The sequence below is a fragment of the Aspergillus sydowii genome (assembly GCF_001890705.1).
Source record: "Aspergillus sydowii CBS 593.65 unplaced genomic scaffold ASPSYscaffold_1, whole genome shotgun sequence".
NCBI classification, from domain to species: domain Eukaryota; kingdom Fungi; phylum Ascomycota; class Eurotiomycetes; order Eurotiales; family Aspergillaceae; genus Aspergillus; species Aspergillus sydowii.
Window position 1 is genome coordinate 3,103,661 of NW_024467859.1, and position 16,486 is coordinate 3,120,146.

General features: G+C 51.1%; 6 protein-coding genes across 6 annotated transcripts; 4 read left to right on the forward strand and 2 right to left on the reverse strand.

The window, feature by feature from the left end:
- Positions 1-1,931: 1,931 nt before the first annotated feature.
- Positions 1,932-2,679, forward strand: ASPSYDRAFT_84447 (uncharacterized protein; the record flags this gene model as incomplete). The annotated part of the gene is made up of 2 exons (XM_040851349.1): positions 1,932-1,956; positions 2,258-2,679. 2 exons carry the CDS (start codon positions 1,932-1,934, stop codon positions 2,677-2,679), a joined length of 447 nt encoding a protein of 148 aa, XP_040708242.1.
- Positions 2,680-3,564: 885 nt separating this feature from the next.
- ASPSYDRAFT_317295 (uncharacterized protein) lies at positions 3,565-5,508 on the forward strand. The gene is made up of 3 exons (XM_040844901.1): positions 3,565-4,069; positions 4,137-4,205; positions 4,266-5,508. The coding sequence occupies exons 1-3, from the start codon at positions 3,655-3,657 to the stop codon at positions 5,300-5,302; spliced, it is 1,521 nt and encodes a 506-aa protein (XP_040708243.1). The 5' UTR covers positions 3,565-3,654; the 3' UTR covers positions 5,303-5,508.
- A 205-nt stretch (positions 5,509-5,713) lies between these two features.
- On the forward strand, positions 5,714-7,915 carry ASPSYDRAFT_26442 (uncharacterized protein; the record flags this gene model as incomplete). The annotated part of the gene is made up of 1 exon (XM_040844279.1): positions 5,714-7,915. The coding sequence occupies one exon, from the start codon at positions 5,714-5,716 to the stop codon at positions 7,913-7,915; it is 2,202 nt and encodes a 733-aa protein (XP_040708244.1).
- Positions 7,916-8,382: 467 nt separating this feature from the next.
- ASPSYDRAFT_84450 (uncharacterized protein) lies at positions 8,383-9,118 on the reverse strand (the record flags this gene model as incomplete). Its single annotated transcript, XM_040851350.1, has 3 exons — positions 8,383-8,471; positions 8,566-8,893; positions 9,017-9,118. The coding sequence occupies 3 exons, from the start codon at positions 9,116-9,118 to the stop codon at positions 8,383-8,385; spliced, it is 519 nt and encodes a 172-aa protein (XP_040708245.1).
- A 2,025-nt stretch (positions 9,119-11,143) lies between these two features.
- On the reverse strand, positions 11,144-11,756 carry ASPSYDRAFT_84451 (Hpt domain-containing protein; the record flags this gene model as incomplete). The annotated part of the gene is made up of 3 exons (XM_040851351.1): positions 11,144-11,426; positions 11,482-11,645; positions 11,715-11,756. The coding sequence occupies 3 exons, from the start codon at positions 11,754-11,756 to the stop codon at positions 11,144-11,146; spliced, it is 489 nt and encodes a 162-aa protein (XP_040708246.1).
- A 3,866-nt stretch (positions 11,757-15,622) lies between these two features.
- On the forward strand, positions 15,623-16,450 carry ASPSYDRAFT_124355 (protein tyrosine phosphatase-like domain-containing protein; the record flags this gene model as incomplete). Its single annotated transcript, XM_040840439.1, has 3 exons — positions 15,623-16,101; positions 16,199-16,338; positions 16,398-16,450. Coding segments are annotated over 3 exons (672 nt in total), but the record flags the coding sequence as incomplete, so codon positions are not given.
- Between the last annotated feature and the right edge of the window lie 36 nt (positions 16,451-16,486).

A 16,486-nucleotide genomic window follows, 5' to 3' on the forward strand; every position in this document is an offset into this window, starting at 1 on the left:
GCCGCAAGATTAATTTCTTTGGCGGAGGGCAGGCTCGCACCAAGCACAGACTCGAGCACAGGAGTCTGCTGCAGCCCGTCCATGCCGAAGCCAAAAGGAGAGGGATCTGGTCTGACCCATCAACCAGCACAGGCTGGCCCCTGCTGACGATGAATAGAATTTCCCTGAAGATATCGATAATGATCAATGGAAAGGATCAAGCTAACATCGTTGCAAGGTTTTAAGTCTTCCTCATCCTTTCCGCCTCGTGTCCGGGGCGAGAAAGTGGCATGGGTTCCCCGCTGCGCAAAGCAAAGCGAAGCTGCCAACTCATCAGTGCATCCGATGCCTCCCTGTCAACAAGAGGAACCAGCCATGGCTGGCCAATCTGCTCTTGACCCACGGATGAGCGATCCAGAACTCCTCCGGTTTTGCACATCGCTAGTCTATCGTCCCACCCCGGGATAATGTCGTTGAGAGACGAGCGCCAAACGTTATTATCCAACTTGGGGATGCTGCCGCTTGATTCCCGCTGGAGTTGAATCCCGGGACATTCGTATCATACAATGATCAGCGCCAATTTCAGACGGTGTACGGCCGCATGTTCGCAACTAAAGTCCAACGAGGAAGTCGCGCCTCAACAGGAAGCGGAGAGGGCGTTTTTTTCGGTTTGTGAGCCGAGCTAAGGATGAGCATGATCGTCTCATTCACATCGGTCAACCAATGTCAACCGGCACAATTAGCCCCCATTACGATAAATTAAGGATTACAATGAATATTGACCTGGGTTCTGTTCAATTTAACCCCCTGTTATACGCTCTTAATTGTCTTCGGACCCTCAGGGATCCCATCCGGGAACTTCAGCCAGGGCATCTCTGCGCGACACGGGCCATTCGCTCGTCGTGGCTTCTTATTGTCTGCATTAGCGGGCTCACATGAAGCTATTCCTGTTATAATTTCCTGCCATGCAGGAATCCCTTGACTGCTGAGTCCCAAGGTTAGACTGGTGTTTTTATGCTTTTATTCCCCTCTGCGGGGTCTACAAAGCCACCTTCTCATACCTCGCCATTAGAGGAATCCTGAGAAAGAGAAAATATTAGAAGGCGCTTAATTTGGGATGATTGGAACCCAGGGAACCGGCACTTGCCCTGCACGACTTCTGGAAGGCCGAGATGGCCGAGATGGCCGGGAAATCCTGAGCACCATGTCAATCTTCGCCGCCTAGATCAGCGGCGAATTACACCGTGGCAGATGGGTCAGGACACCCTGATCTTTATGCCGAATCACTGGCTACAAGCCATGCCAGCACATCATGGTTTCAACCTCCAAGCAGAAAGAAAGCGAGACGATTGAAGCTAGGGAACTTTAGGACCGCACTGGACCATTGAATTCTCCTCTTCGTTCTTTCTTGTCCACCGACTTGGTGGAGAAGACCATTGGGCCGGTTGGAGGCCGTTGCTTTCGAACCCGTTTTATTATTTTCCATTATTTTTCTTGATCTTTTTGCCCTCGATATTTTGTGACTCTTTTATTATTGCCCTGGACTCTTGCCCGCTGCTTTACGAACCCCACCTACTTTATCTGAGCTGATTATACCTAGCTAACGTGATGGCCGTCGCCGACTTTTTCTTTTTCTCTCCTCTTCCGCGGGTGCAGGACCTACTGCTGTTTTCTCAGGGTTGCTAGCCTCATATTCCTTGTGGATTCCCACCTCTTTGCCTCAAATTATTTATCCCAAACCTCTTCCATTCATCCCCTGTCGCGGATCGTTCGCTGTTGCAGATAAACGTGGCCGTTGGGCATCAAACGAGCGTCCGTTAACATAGGGCTTGTTTTAGTATCCTTAGGTGTTTGCCGGGATCTCTTGCAGTATCAAGAAAGCCGAGGCAGCGAATACTGACCCAATATCATCGTACGCCACACGAACCATTGGGCATCTACTTCTCGTCAAGATGTACTATGTTCTCTACCTTGCAAGTACGTAGTTCGTCTATTTTTGTTTGACGTTCCTTCACGCCAATATTCTACCCCAATCAGACTCCAGAGGGTCCTGCGCCTCATGCTTGGAAGGGTTGCTGATTGCCTTGTCAATATTGCCCTCTCCACCGCACGATGCAATGCCTCATTTAGATGGGGAAAATATGCAATTAGACAACCCATCTTATCTACGGAGTTGCATACTTTGTTGGCCTATCAGGGAATTGTTGTTACTGGCGTTTCATACTGAGGGATCCATCGCCTCAAATTAAGTTCAATGTCCAATAACCATCCTATGTAGGTCTCTGTCGACGCCGCCACTGGCCAGAGCCGCTTTACGAATCCTACGCCAGCGCAACCGGGTACACCTGCATCGTCCGCGTTAACAACCGCGAGTACCAAACGGACGTCGTTTGCGCTTCCGAGACCCTTGCTCGTGAAAACGCAGCAATGCGGGCCTATCTCATCTGTCGCAACTTCTCCGTCAATGACGGCAAGTACCCGGCTGGCCACGACCACGGTGGAGTCGCCCAGGGGATCCCTGTGGCCATTGGCAAGGGGAGAAGATCCCGCTATCTAGACGATATCGACATGTCGGCTAGCGAGGGAAGCAGGAGCGGAGGAAGCAGCCCTGAAAGCTACGACGGGGAGCTTCTAGGACGTGATCGACGATCCATTGGTCCACACCCCAGAGCGTTTGCTTTAAGCCGTCGCGCCTTGTAGCTTACCTCGGCCGAGCGTCTGGACCCTTGCAACACGGGAATCCCCAGATAACGACACTTGGCACAGCAGAGATACAGGCGAAGCTTTGCGCTGAGAGACGATGACCGGGGAAAAAAAATTAAAAAATTTCGTGCTTTTTTTTTGGTTGATGCGAGGCGAACGACGCCAAATTCATGACTGATGACTTACGACATAATTTGAATATCCTATAGATCGAGATGCTTGTGCAGTTTACCTTGTTACACCCTCCGTTGCGATCTCGATGACTACCTTATCTATCAGCGCTCGTCTCTTTATTCTCGGTGGCAGAGAGTGCCGAATCTAGTCTGCTGGCAGGTTCGCAGAATCCCAGAATGTGTACATGCTTAAACTCTTGCATTGTGGTGGCCAGCGATCATTTCTCCTTCTTTTTATCGGCGAGTTAGCCTCAATCAAAGCTTTTGTCTACTTCTTATATAGTTCTGATACTTTCGGCAAATGATAGGTTTATTTCGCACGATTCGCGAGCACCTGTGTTCAATGGGTGTAGAAGCAAGGGCTGTCTATGGCAAAATCAATTGGTTGGAATCTTCATTCGAGGGGCGGTGCATGTACACAGTTGTTTACTTTTCAGCAAGTGATCTATATTTGGATCACCCCCAGCGTCAATTGGCCAGACCAAATTCCCAAACAGGAAAGCGTGATGTCGACATGCAGCTGAGTAATAATGACATCACGCCTGTAAGCTCCCTGAGCCACCAACTTGGAACTACAAGCTGGCGAGCATGGGCAATTCATTTATTTAACATCGGGTAAAGTGAATCACACTTACAGAACATAGACTAGACGCCCAGCGATGCTAGAGAGTTGACTCCTACCACATCCGCACTACAACCCAGACACTGGCTGCAACTACGCCTTTCTTCCCCGCATACTTCGCGTGAAATATCAAGCGACTACGGCGACGAAGACGTACATCTTCCCTGACCCGAAAAGATGCAATTGGCATTCCGGGGCCGTTACACTTCGGCGGTAACGCGAGGCTTACGGACGGGAGGAGCGAATCTCACCCATACGCGTACTTCACGACTTCAGGTTCCCGGCTTTGATGCTGAGCGAGGGCTACGTCAGACATATATGCTATCAGGGTGTCAAACATGGATCCAGAGTATGCAAGTTAGGCAATTTAACCAGGGGGAGATGCCGATTGGGATTGGGAGGCGATATCTTCATTCATCTTTGGATACTGGGCCGCATCGACAGGGTGTGACGGTGGAGCAGAAGCGGACAGGGCTGAGGGAGTCGGCCTCGTATGAGAGAAATGGGTCTGAGGAAATCGGAGAGGACGGTAGGGCCCGGTTACGGCGAGAGAGGTGGCCTAGGGATACCTTTGATCAGGAGGCACAAAAAGGTCAGTAGCCCGGGCTTCTTTTATAATATTGAGAGAGAGGGTTGGACAAATGCTCATATCTGGCCAGGAAAGCTACTGACGACACCATCAAGATTATTGAAACTCCTAATTCCACTGCCAACAGATCATCCGAAAGGTGAGTCTTTCTCTTTTATGCCTCCATTTGGATTGTAAAGAGATTCTGACTCCGCCTTAGACGTGGAAACAATAGCCATACTTACCCACTCTCAACAGCCTCTATCATATTTGGAGCGATTGATCCAGGCTGAGCTAACATCGGTCAAGGATGATGACGGGCGCCAAAGACAACCGGGCGTGTCGTTCATAGCATTCCAGTTTGAAGACCATCCAATCCGCCCACGGAAAGTAAAAAGCAAGGAAGCCAAGGGTTCTGTCGAACCGTCGAAAGAAATGGAGGTAGAAGAAGTGGCAGTCGCAGATGATAAAGGCCGGGGTCATCCTGAGGAGATGAAGCCACCCAAAGACGAGCTCGATACATATAGTTCTCTGCGAAAGGCGCAGAATGGGGATAAAGACCAACAGTATGTGCGCTGGTCACACGCGACAGAGATTGGCGATTTTATACGAGATGCTGCACGCGCAGGGGAGTTTATTGTCGCCATCGAAGGCGCACCGTTAGGCATGAACCAGATCAGGATAACGGTCCCTTCGTTCGAGGAACGGTCTCATTACCTTCGCATGCGTCTGAGGAAAATATCGGACCGGATTCGTACAATTGCAGAGATCAAGCATGAATGCGATAAATTGGCACATCGCGGCGCGCAACGGGTGGCCCTCGGCGGCTTTGGAATACTAGTATCCTGGTGGTGTCTCGTTTATAAACTCACGTTCGAGACTGAGTTGGGCTGGGACACAATGGAGCCGATTACATACCTGGCCAGTTTGTCCACGCTGATGGGGGGCTATCTCTGGTTCCTCTACCACAACCGCGAGATTTCATACCGTTCCGCACTGGATTTCACCATCAACGCGCGTCAGAAGAAACTATATCAGCTGAAGGGGGTGGATCTGCAGCAATGGGAGAACCTGATCTACGAAGGGAATTCCCTACGGAGGGAGATCAAGACCATTTCGGCTGAGTATGACACAGAGTGGGATGAGAGACTGGATGAGCGAGATGAGCGAGTTGTTGAGGCCTTGAAGCATGAGCGAGACCAGAACAAGGGCAACAAGGAGCAAAGCTCAGACGACAAGGGGAAGAGAGATGACTGACGGGAGAGCCAGCTGCTGACTGTTGAATCGACTTCTTTTCCTTGTATTTTTTTAGACTTGATTGTATATAGTACACCGTTTGTACACTAGGTCCCATTTCCATCCGAGGGCATTCATTTACCGGGATCGCTGAAATGGCTGGATCCCATGTCTTAGAATTGGGCATTTCTTCACCAAATTCGGGCCACTGCTATTTTGAGCTAATTGCCTTCACTCTTTCCTCCAAATCACTCTTCACCAGCCTCTCTCCGTCCTTTGTGGTTACTTTCAGCGCCGAACTCTCCTTTGATCTCGCATCACCCCATCTTCCTTCCTCAAATTCCACCCATTCGACTTCCCATCCAAGCCTTTCTCAAAAGCTTTCGAGCCCATCATCGTCCTTTCTGTCCTTTACACTAAACTGTGCTCAAAATGGACATAGAAACAGCCGCCGCCCCTGAAATCCTTCCCTACGGTTTACCCCGAGCATCTGACCCAGACCAAAACACACTCCTCTTTATCGACTTGGCAGATCTATCCGTCGATGAAGAAGCCAAAGTCATCAGTGACATTCATACATCTGTCAAAGACACCGACGGAAACGGGTCGACGGTATCAATCCAAGTATGGCGACCTCCAAAGTCAGCGTTCCTTCAGCCACTGGCACACAAACACAAATACGCCATCAAAAAGTACTTCAAAGATAGCAAGGCCAACCTCTACGGTTTTGCCGTCCTTGCACATCGGGCCGGATACAAGTTTATCTTCGTCGCGGACGACTACATGAAACGTGACATTAGGGGGGAAATGGATCCCAGCGAAAGATTTAGGCCCGAAAGTTATTTTGGCGTGATGATCTATATCGAACTCCAGGTCCCTCAGGATGGCACCCAGGCCAATGATCACATTCGTGTTTTTGCTAGACGATGCGCGTTAGGCAAGAAAGGAAACCGCAACATACTCAATTTAAGGCACAGCGTAGAGTTCGTTGATATCCTCGAGCGGGATTGGCTGGATATTTTTGAGCAGCTATTCAACTGGGGCGTCGAGCTCCATGATCCTAGCAGGGAGGTGTTCACGCCTAATACACGGGCTATGACTGGGCGCGACGAATTCAAGATTGCCGCCGAAGAGGCCCTTTCCGAGAGCACGCCGCTACCAACTGAACTTGTAAATCAGGTGGTCGACTGGCTGTATGATAATGACAAGGAGATCTTTGGGATTCCATCGTTATTTCGCGAGAAGGAGCTGAATATCTTTCTCCTTTTCCCGTCAACTGATAATGAGCGGCAGAACATGCAGTCGGCTATTCAGCAGCGAGTGGATCGATACATTGAACAATTGAAAAAGAATCATCAAGAGATGTGCCCACCGAGAGGAGGAAAGGGGGGCCACTTCCATGGAGGCGCTGCTGGAGAACACGACGAAGATACCGAAGATCACGAAGGAGACGATGACGACGACGACGACGATGACGAAGATGGAGAGGAACTGGATTATCCAGAATACCCAGATTATGCCGACGGTAGTGACGATAACGAAGATGGTGGGGAAAGTGAAGAAAGAGAAGAAAGCGATGAAAGCGATGAAAGCGATGAAGACCAAGGCAGTGAACTGAGCGGGCAGAGCTCAGACTCAGATTTGGATGATCAGAGTGACAAGCAATTCCATAATCGTTGTGTTAGATTTCCAGCAAAGCTACCGGTGCGCCTGATTCCATGGAAATACGACCGAGTCGCCAACCGAATCGATATAGAACGGTACTGGAAACTCATACATGGGCGATTTGTATGCCCAGTTAACTTCCTACTATCACCAACTGGCCCAGGAGATCCCTTTCTAGAGCCGGATTCTATGCCCCCGACACCCTTATTTGGGACTGTTTATCACGGTGGAGGTGGATTCAAGTTTATTTCGCGAAATAACATTGGACGGATGGTTCGGTATGCGATGATTTGCCATTGTCATATGCACCGGGCTTTTGAGTTACAAAGAGAAATGAAAAGAGCTCGGCGTCTACAGCTCCCTCTTCCTGAAGCAGAACTTCTATACCAACCTGAGCAACCCCTTTATCTGGATTCGCCACTGTGGAAGATTGATCCTAGTCATAATCATCACACGGCGGTCATCCTTGTATTCTTCATGGCAAGCAGCCTCTCAGCCGATCAGAAAACGGAGATCATGAAGGAAGTCGAAACCCCAGGCGAATGCGAAGCAGATCCTGGTATCTTTACCAAGTCATGCCATATGATACCGTGGACAGACGGCGGCAAGGAAGCTGCAGATGGGAGTCTGGGCGACATCTGGAAGGTATTCTGCGAGCTACAGGAGGAGGGTTGTCGACTGCCATACTTCTTTGCTGATCAGCAATCTGCAATTGACAGGACGGTGGTTATTGTTGACAAGGATTATATCTCCAGCAAAGATGAGAAGGCGAAGATATGCGAGTTCACGAGCAGCGTAGGCGACCCTCACCTTAGAGGGCTACGGTACAGCCGGATTGAGGGGCGCGAAGCATTTGGCATATGGGACGATATTAATCGCAGGGAAGTTGCATTTGAGGACATTTTCGAGGATGAAAGCCAGATACAGACTCATGCTAGAACTGACTTGACAGGTGCATTCCGTGCCTAATCTCGTTTTGTGGTTCTTCTGCATTATTTTCATACAATTTTCTACCCCAAGGCGAGGGTGCGTGCATATTGAGTTATACCGGTCGAGTAAAGAAAGAAAGAAAGAAAGAAAGAAAGAAAGAAAGAAAGCCGTAGCTAGCTGAGTAGCAATACAAAAGTGCGTTGATCCTCTCTTGCTTGTGCTTGACAAGGTCCTATACTACAGTTGTCTATTGACACTGGTCAGCGCCTTCTACCTAGACAAGCTGATATTTCAGACAAGAGCAAGCCCCTGCAGCAAGTCCAAAATGGTAGATTAGTCTTGAAAACAACATCCACGACTTCTCATGTTTCTCGTAAACATCCAACTCCATTACGCTTTGCATTCGAGAAAGAAAAGACAAGCCAAGGAACAGTCTCAAGCCTCCAAGCTTCGCAATGCTATGCCCCCTAAACAGTTCCACCATCCTGGACCAATTTCTCCCTCAGTTATCCATTCCTCACCGGATCATAATACTCCTTTTTCACCTGCTGCCCAGTATCATTCGCCTGCTGCTTCAATTGTCTCGACGCTTGACCTGACACGAGACACGCACCATGTTAGCGCCAAACCTCCCTCAAAAGACCAAAAAGACCATAGTATTAACACAGTACAAAAGAAACACTACATACCCTGCACAGCAACAACAGCAGCAGCAGAACCATCCTCCCCCCTTCTCCGATTCCGATTATTCCGCACATCCCGACTCCGAAAGACACTATACAGCAACCACCCAGCAACCCAATTGGGAGCATACTCGCCGCCCGTCTCGCCCGACGCAAAGAGCGGTCTCGTGCGCGGGCTCGCGTTGCGCGCGATCTCGCGGATCGCCCACTGCTGCCGCTCCGGCTTGATGTGGTGCCAGAAGTAAGGGGGTTTTGTGCCGGGGTCGGAGGCGAGACTGTCCAGCAGGTTTGTGGGGGAGGTGTTGAGGTATGTGTAGATTTGGATTGTTTCGTCCTGTTTAAATATGAATGGATAATAATAATAAAGGTAAGTAAAAAGTAAGTACTTGGGAGCTTGGTGGAGGGAGGAGGGGCATTAGGGTTGGGTTGAATGAATTCCAATGTTTTGGGGACGTACTCGCATTGCGCGGTAGTATTGCTCGTGCTGGGGATCGTGGGAGTTGAGGCCGAGGGCTTGCATGAACTCCTCTTTGGAGGCGCGGGGGCCTACGGGGGCCATCTTCGTTATAATGAGGAGATAAAGAGATTGAATGTGGACCTTATTTGTTTATCGAGCTGAGTGTGATATAGCTAGTAACTTTTATGGTGGATGTACTGTAGAAGGTAGTAGCAGCAAGATAGAAGAAAGAAAGCCATGGTTAAACTTAAATACACCAAGCCAAATAGTAGAATGGAACACACGACCAGTCAAGTCTCGCGCGCGCCAGTCCGGGATGGTGCCTATTTTCCTAATGAGGGCAAGAAGCGTCGTACAAACGGCCTCCCGGCCCTCGAATGCAGCAGTGCAGTAGCAGACGAAGGGAGGGAAACAGGAATGTGGCTCAGTGGACTGATCCATCCATCTATCGCCGTTGCAATGGGCCTGTTATCCGTATTCCCCCGCCAGCATCATTTTGTTGAACCTTGTAGGTGAGAGACGGCAATCGGGATATCGGCAGCAGTCGCAATGGCAATTAGGATGCATGTCCAGTATGGATGAGGGATGCACTTCGAGGACGGGAGGAGAGGTGGGGAGCTTGTTGCGTTTGCGACTGGGGATGCATGCATGCAGCGCCGTTGTTGTCCCTCCCTGGCCCTGCGACGCCGATGATCGCTGTGGATGGATGTGGATATGGTGGGCAATCAATCATCCAGGTAAAAGGGCCTCGGGATGCAGGCATTGGCAACAAAGAGAGATAGAGAGAGGAAGAGGTCGACGGGGCTTGACAGGTGTACGACACAACAGCCCGTTTTTCGAGACTCGTCATCTGTAGCTATGTAGCTATCCGAGGACTCATTCCACGCTTGGAGGGAGCGTGAGGATACCATCGTAGGTTTGCGTTGAATCAATCTGGAAGCGAAGAACACAACGCGCGTACCCTTGGATACATACATCTTGCCACTTCAGAGTTCAGACAGCAACAGTATCCCCATCGTCCGCTGGCAGCAAACTCCTCGGGAGCTCCCTGTCGATCGCCTCCCGCTTGAGCGTCTGCTGTGCGACCTCCGTCCCGCACGGACGGACTGCGAGAGCAAGCGAGAAGAAAGAAGAGGAAGAGATTTGCCTCTGGCTAGGGGTTTAGCGGGGTGTTTCCTTTAACATGGCGGCTCTGGGTTCGCATTGATAGTTGGCATTGTTGATGTTGTTTACATTGTCAGGACCAAAGACGATGCAGTCGAGACGGGGAGGTGAAAGAAGAACAGAGCCGTTTGATCCGGGAGGAACGGAGAAGAAACCATTGGAGAAGAACAAGGGCAGCTCGGAAAAGGACGAGGCATCCAATGGAGGGCGATGCGAGGTCTGCTTTGTGAGGTTGAAGTGGTACAGTCCTTAGTCGACAGTCGACACCCCCGGCCTCGCGCCGTGCCACCTGCGAAAAACCCGCATTCTCGCTTCTTTTCATAAATAGTCGTCGACGGTGGGTAGACAGACAGTCGCATTGCATTACTGCAAGGTTGGAGCCGTCCTTGTCCTGACTAGGTACCTACTGGCCTTTGATGCCACAAGGCTATATGCTACATAAGACATATCATCATTCATAATGCCTGCCACGAGGCAAGACCTATCATCTACCTGAAAACCAAACAATACAGTCCTTGGTTCAATACAAATCTAACGAGCAGGGAAGACATTCGGGCGGAAAACCGCCCGCCAGAGACGAGGATGAGCCCAAGGACAACGAGATGGTGCAGTACATAGCCTGAAAGGTCTCCTTCCTTCAAGTCTGCCGCGCGGGTTGCCGTGCCTTGATTTTTGTATGTGGAATCACGTGGAGAATCACATCTCGTTATTTCGAATTTCATTGAGCTGTGTTGAATTGAAATGGAGAGTATGCGAGTGTTGTGTATGGGATGGCGAGGGTGTGGTGGTGTGGTCAGATCTACTGCTCCACTGCCTGCCACCCACCCTCTCGTGATGTGTGATTGTGTGTGGTATATCCAGTTAACAGACAGTAGTACGATCTCCTTCTACCGCATCCATCCAAACTCATCATTCTTCTTCTTCTTCTTTCGTCTTCTTCTCCTTCTTCCTCAACGCAACTTCTTAAGAGTCTTTTGGCGAGTCGGACGTCTCCTCGTCGCCAAAGTATTCTCGGAAGAAGGCTTCTACCTCCTTGTAATCCTTCTTCGCGGTCTCCAAGGTCTTTTCAATATTCTCTAGAGAAACCTTCTCGTCGGGCTCGTTGTTGGTTCCCGATTCGTCTTTACCAGCTCCGTAGTGCTGGATTTTCTCGCATGCGTCCTTCACCTTGGTGAGGCCGATAGTGGCTGATGAACCCTTAAGGAAGTGGCCTAGCGACGACAGCTCGCTGAGCTTCTTCTCTTTCCTGCAGCACTGTTAGTATGCACATGAATCGTTGCCACAGGAATATAGTCACGTACAGCGCTGTCTCCATCTTCTCAAAAGTGCTCTCGGCCTGGTCGAAGAAGCCGTACACGATACCCTTGCTGAAATCATGTTCGCCTTCCTCGTCCATCTCGAGGATCTGGTCGAATGTGGCCTGGTCGATGCTGTCGGACATGTCTGCCAGGGTTCTGGGCTTGGGCTGTTCGATATCAGTTTTGGGGCCCGTGGGGTTGCTCCGGGAAGGGGCCTTCTCTGGGGCAAAACGTACCGTCTCCTCCTTGGTCTTGGTAGTGGTAGTTGAGGATGCCATGGTGATGGATGTGATGCGGAGCGACTTTTCAAGCTATGACTGGGCTTGGTTTGCTGTTGCTGCTGTTGTTGTTGTTGGGCGGTGGCGGGACAACAAGGGCCACTTGTATCTCAGACGAATTTATCCAGAAAGAATAATAAAAACGCGTGATACTGAGATTACTCTTTTTCCCTTTTTCTTTTTTTTCTGGGGGTTGATTGAGCGCGCGAAGGTCTGCTGGTTCAAAAGAAAAAATGCACGTCAGTCTTGCTGGTCCATGAACTTATGGCGAGATTACAGCGGCTCAAGTTTGGTGGCGGTATACGCATTGCCTGCCCTACGCAATAAGGCTATTACGAGGGAAGACTGACACGGCCAAGCAGGGCCCAGGGCACCGATGCGGTATACAGGATTTAGTCTGGTAGGATCACCTGGGCGGGATGGCTGGCAGAGGTTGCCGGCTAGAGATGGACTTTGGGGGGCGGTGTTGGCAGACAAGGGATGGATGGTTGGGAGACGGAGAGGGCAGGGCCAGCGCAACTGGCGGCGGGATTCACACCAGCACGCAGGAGGGCAGAGAGAAGGGAAATGAGGGGTAGAGCTATAGCGTGTGTAAAGAAAAAAGAACTCCCACCTGTCGGTTATCTGCTAGCGCGGCTGGGAAGCAATAGATCTGATAAAGGCCTCAGCGCGGAGGATTAGGATTAGGGGGGGAAGTGCCAAAGAAGCGCAGTGCTCAGAACGTGGGAGAAGGCGGAAAGCCAATACCGGTAGGATGGAATGGCAGGAGTAAGTCGTTGTGGGCGAGGGAGGCGAGGGAGAGAGACTGGATGGGAGATGGAGATGGAGAGACGAGCGGGACGAGTTCTTTTTTCAAAATTTAACCGTGTGAGGACTGCCCCCTTTCGCCGTTGTGTTCGACTTCGGAGGTTGGGAGTGAACCAGAAATGGAGGGGGACAGCAGACGAGCCAAGTGGGCTGGCGGACTCCGATGGGCAGGCTGTTCACTTGTTCAGCGTGCACGACGCCTTCACTGGCGACTTCTCTGCCTGTCCGTTTGATTGTCATCGTCTCTATCCAGACTGCCCTGCACTGCGACGCTGCCCGCTGCCCGCTGCAACACGACGGCCGGTGACGAGTGACTACGCTGTCCCGGCGAGTGACAACCAGAGGCTGCTGCTGCTGCTGCTGCTTCTGGCGTCATCTGCTGCTGCTTGCGATCCACGGCTCCTCCGAGCCGGCCCCGTTGACTCCTTCGAAGTCTTCGAGAAGCGGTTCCTCGTCTTTCAAAATCCCGCGCTGCGGTGGGGCAGCATGAGGTCACTCCAGGGCAGCACCACCAGCGCTGAATTAAGAATTTAAGATTATCCATATTTATTCATTATCTGGGCATGGACTACGGACACGAGCAGCATCACTGCGGTTAGTCCAGTACAATATTAAATAGAACCGGTCCCTCTCTGGCCGAGTCGCCTGCCCTCGCCCTCGTTGTGCCCCAGAGCGCGCGTATGCAGGCTGAGATCATCGGACCCGGACTGACGTAGGAGGGCCGCCTTTCTTTTCGCTGCCGATCCACCACCTGACAAACTGAATTATATATTATTATCAAACTCACCACGGATGGTAACTGTTTGAGCATTGGGCATTTGAAATATCTCAACACGTGGGAACTTTCTCCTTTCCGCTCCTCCGGCAATAATATTGTCTCGCCAGTCGGCGAGTTGACAGTGCCTGCCAGCCCCGATTCACAACCATATCTGTGCGGCCCAGCCTCCTGGAAAATGTGGAAAACCCAAAAAAAGTCGCGCCCTCGCTAATAATATTCTGGACCCTGTCGACTGCCACATCGTCACAACACCATCGCCAAAAGGTCTAGCCCCCCAGGGACCGCTCGATTACCGTGAATGATGGAATCTTGGCTGAGAAAAACCTTCGCCGTTGCTATTTCGTCATACCTCGAACCGTCACCGTGCGGGGTTTCTGAAGCCCAAAGGGGGCTCCAAAGACCAAAGGCCAACTGGCGGCCACGAGTCTGTGAACGGATGACTCGGCCGGCGCTGCTCGTGCAGTCGAGTGCTGCTCTGGTCACCGGCGAGTTCTCGTGGGGGAGAATGAATATGAATTCTGGAAGCGATCCATGAACTGGAGGGAGTCGACTGTGCTGGGTTCCCGCCCGCACGAGCCCTACGGTCCTATCAGAGGACGTCATCGCCCCGATGACATCAGAGTGGGTCTGCCGCTGACAAATGGGGGCCGCAGCCAAGCCCGCCAAAGCTTGGGCCGCCTTCCAGAATCAGTTCTTTCCTTACACGGGATTTCTTATCATCTTCTGCGACGGAGTTTGGGACTGGGACTGGCCACCGGCGCTCTGCTGCCGGGCTTTTTATATCTGCGAGACTGCGGAGGTGGCCGCCAGTTCTCCCATTCCATCTTCAGGTGTCACGTTCCATCCCTCTCCCTCTCTTCCACCTGGCAATAATGGCATGGCAATAGGTTACTTGATACTTCGGTCTTCGGCTAAGTTCGGGGTCTGAGACTGGTGAATCTGGTGCGCCCTTCTCCCAGCGCCTCGGAAGTCCATTCCGCCCATACGGAGACAAAAGTAAAAGGAAGATCAGAACGACTCGACTCGGGGCTGGTGTGATCCACCGAGTCAGTCCCTCAGTCACTCAGTCACTCAGTGACATCAAGCTGCATGAAGTCTCTGTCGAATTGCGGACTATTTTAAAATAATGCCGCGCTGTGGTCAGCTGTTGGTCTGTCAATGCCCCTCGCAAGTTCGCAACGAGACGACCCTCAGATTTTAGGATATGCGGTGAGAGTCTGATAGCCTCGAGCTTCTCGACAACCCCGCTATACGGCCACTCCTCCGTTTTCATTGTGACAGGGTTGAACAGCCGCAGTGCCTGATTTGGAGTCTGGTTTGGACTGAATCACACCACATCTCCGTTGTATTTTTTATAAATTTTTTTACGGCCTCTCCACTTTTTGCCAACTGGCTGAGACTGACAGACTGACAGACGCTCTGGAGCTGGGCCTGTATTGATTCTCGAACAGTGACCCGAGTCATTCATTCATTGAGGCGGTCTCAGCTCACTGACCGAGGCTCTGAGCTTTTGCAAGCTATTGCTTTATGAAGTAAACACCGCGGGAGGCGGAGACACGTCCAGTACTTATGTCTCATTGTAGAACCAATATTATCAGTCCGTAATGGCGTTTGTTCTAGAACAAGCCGACACAAACCCTGGATTGAGCACCCTTAACAGACGTTCAGAAATTGTATCTATTCTTAGCTCAGTCGGGAATGCTTGACTGAGACACGGATCGCTATATTCAGTCAATTATATTGAGCTAAACAAGCCGCCGACATAGCCGAAGTTGATCCAGCAGCTCGGTATTATCTACAGAGTACACCTGTTAGTTTAATTTCTACGCGACGCATTATCCAGTCAAAGGCCAAGACCGAGAGAATCACAATGTCAATTTACTCTCAGCATGGAGCAGGCTGTTGACAACGAAAGCGACTGCCCGCCAATCACATCCACTTGTTGTACCTCAAGCTCCAGCCAGCTGGTTCTGCTATACAAGTTTACAACTTCTGCCTCATGTTTTGGTAGACATCTAAGATACTCCTATTCCATTGAAATAATAAGACCCAATAATTGCATTTTGCTTCTACTCCTTAGCTACCTAGGCCCCTCTTCATCTGTCAAGCACTCAACGCCAAGCCCAAGCCAACCCACGTGTCGGTTTTTCTCAACAATCACAGACTCATCAAAACCTCCCTCCTCCTTTACACCCGGACCCATCACCAATTCACCAACCTTCCCCTCCCCACGACCACTGCCAAAAAGCCTGCGCCAAAAATGCCATCCAAGGCCAAACCCGCCCAATCGGGCCTCGTCCGGCAATACCTCCTCGCCTACAACGCCATCAACTTCTTCCTCTGGACGACGCTCACAGTCCGCACGATCCGCCTCCTGATCAACCAAGCCGTCGCCCACAGATCCCTTTCGCCCACGCAATTCAACATCCCCGCCGTCTTCGCCGATACATATGCGCCCCTCCTCCAGATCACGCAGTCGCTCGCGACCCTCGAGATCCTGCACAGTTTAATCGGGATTGTGCGCGCGCCCCTCGTCACCACGGCCATGCAGGTCGCCAGCCGCCTGTTCGTGGTCTGGGGCGTGCTGTACCCATTCCATGGCTCGATTGTCGGCGCGAAGGGCGGTGACCTGCTCGGCGAGTACGGGTATCTGGGCTGCTTACTAGCTTGGGGGGTGACTGAGTGCATCCGGTATGGGTTTTTTGTTATGCAGGTTAATGGCGGTGTTGAGACTGTGCCTGGGTGGTGGCAGTGGTTGAGGTATGTCATCCCCTTTTTCTTTTTTTCCCCCCTCACCGATGGACCGTTCGATTATATTGTGGCGTGGTATGCTAATATTCTGGGCCGACGGGGACAGGTACAATACATTTTACGTTCTCTACCCGATTGGAATCAGCAGCGAGTGCACCTTGGCTGTAAAGGCGCTGGCTGGTGCGCAGGAACTGCACCCGCTGTATTACTGGTTTATTGTCGCTGTTTTGGTGATCTATGTTCCTGGTATGTTGGCCCTGGTCTTGGTGTCTGGTACCTTTTTTTTGCTGATTGGCCCTGTTTAGGTTCGTATGTGATGTACACCCATATGATCAAGCAGAAGGGAAAGACTGCAGGTGCGAAGAAGGAAGGGAAGAAGGAGTAATTGGCTACT

Bases quoted from the DNA above. Each gene is read 5' to 3' on its own strand.
- ASPSYDRAFT_317295 (XM_040844901.1), top strand. From the start codon at position 3,655: ATGCAATTGGCATTCCGGGGCCGTTACACTTCGGCGGTAACGCGAGGC. The intron at 4,070-4,136 runs GTCAGTAGCCCG...ATATCTGGCCAG, and splicing joins TGATCAGGAGGCACAAAAAG to GAAAGCTACTGACGACACCA. The intron at 4,206-4,265 runs GTGAGTCTTTCT...ACTCCGCCTTAG, and splicing joins GCCAACAGATCATCCGAAAG to ACGTGGAAACAATAGCCATA.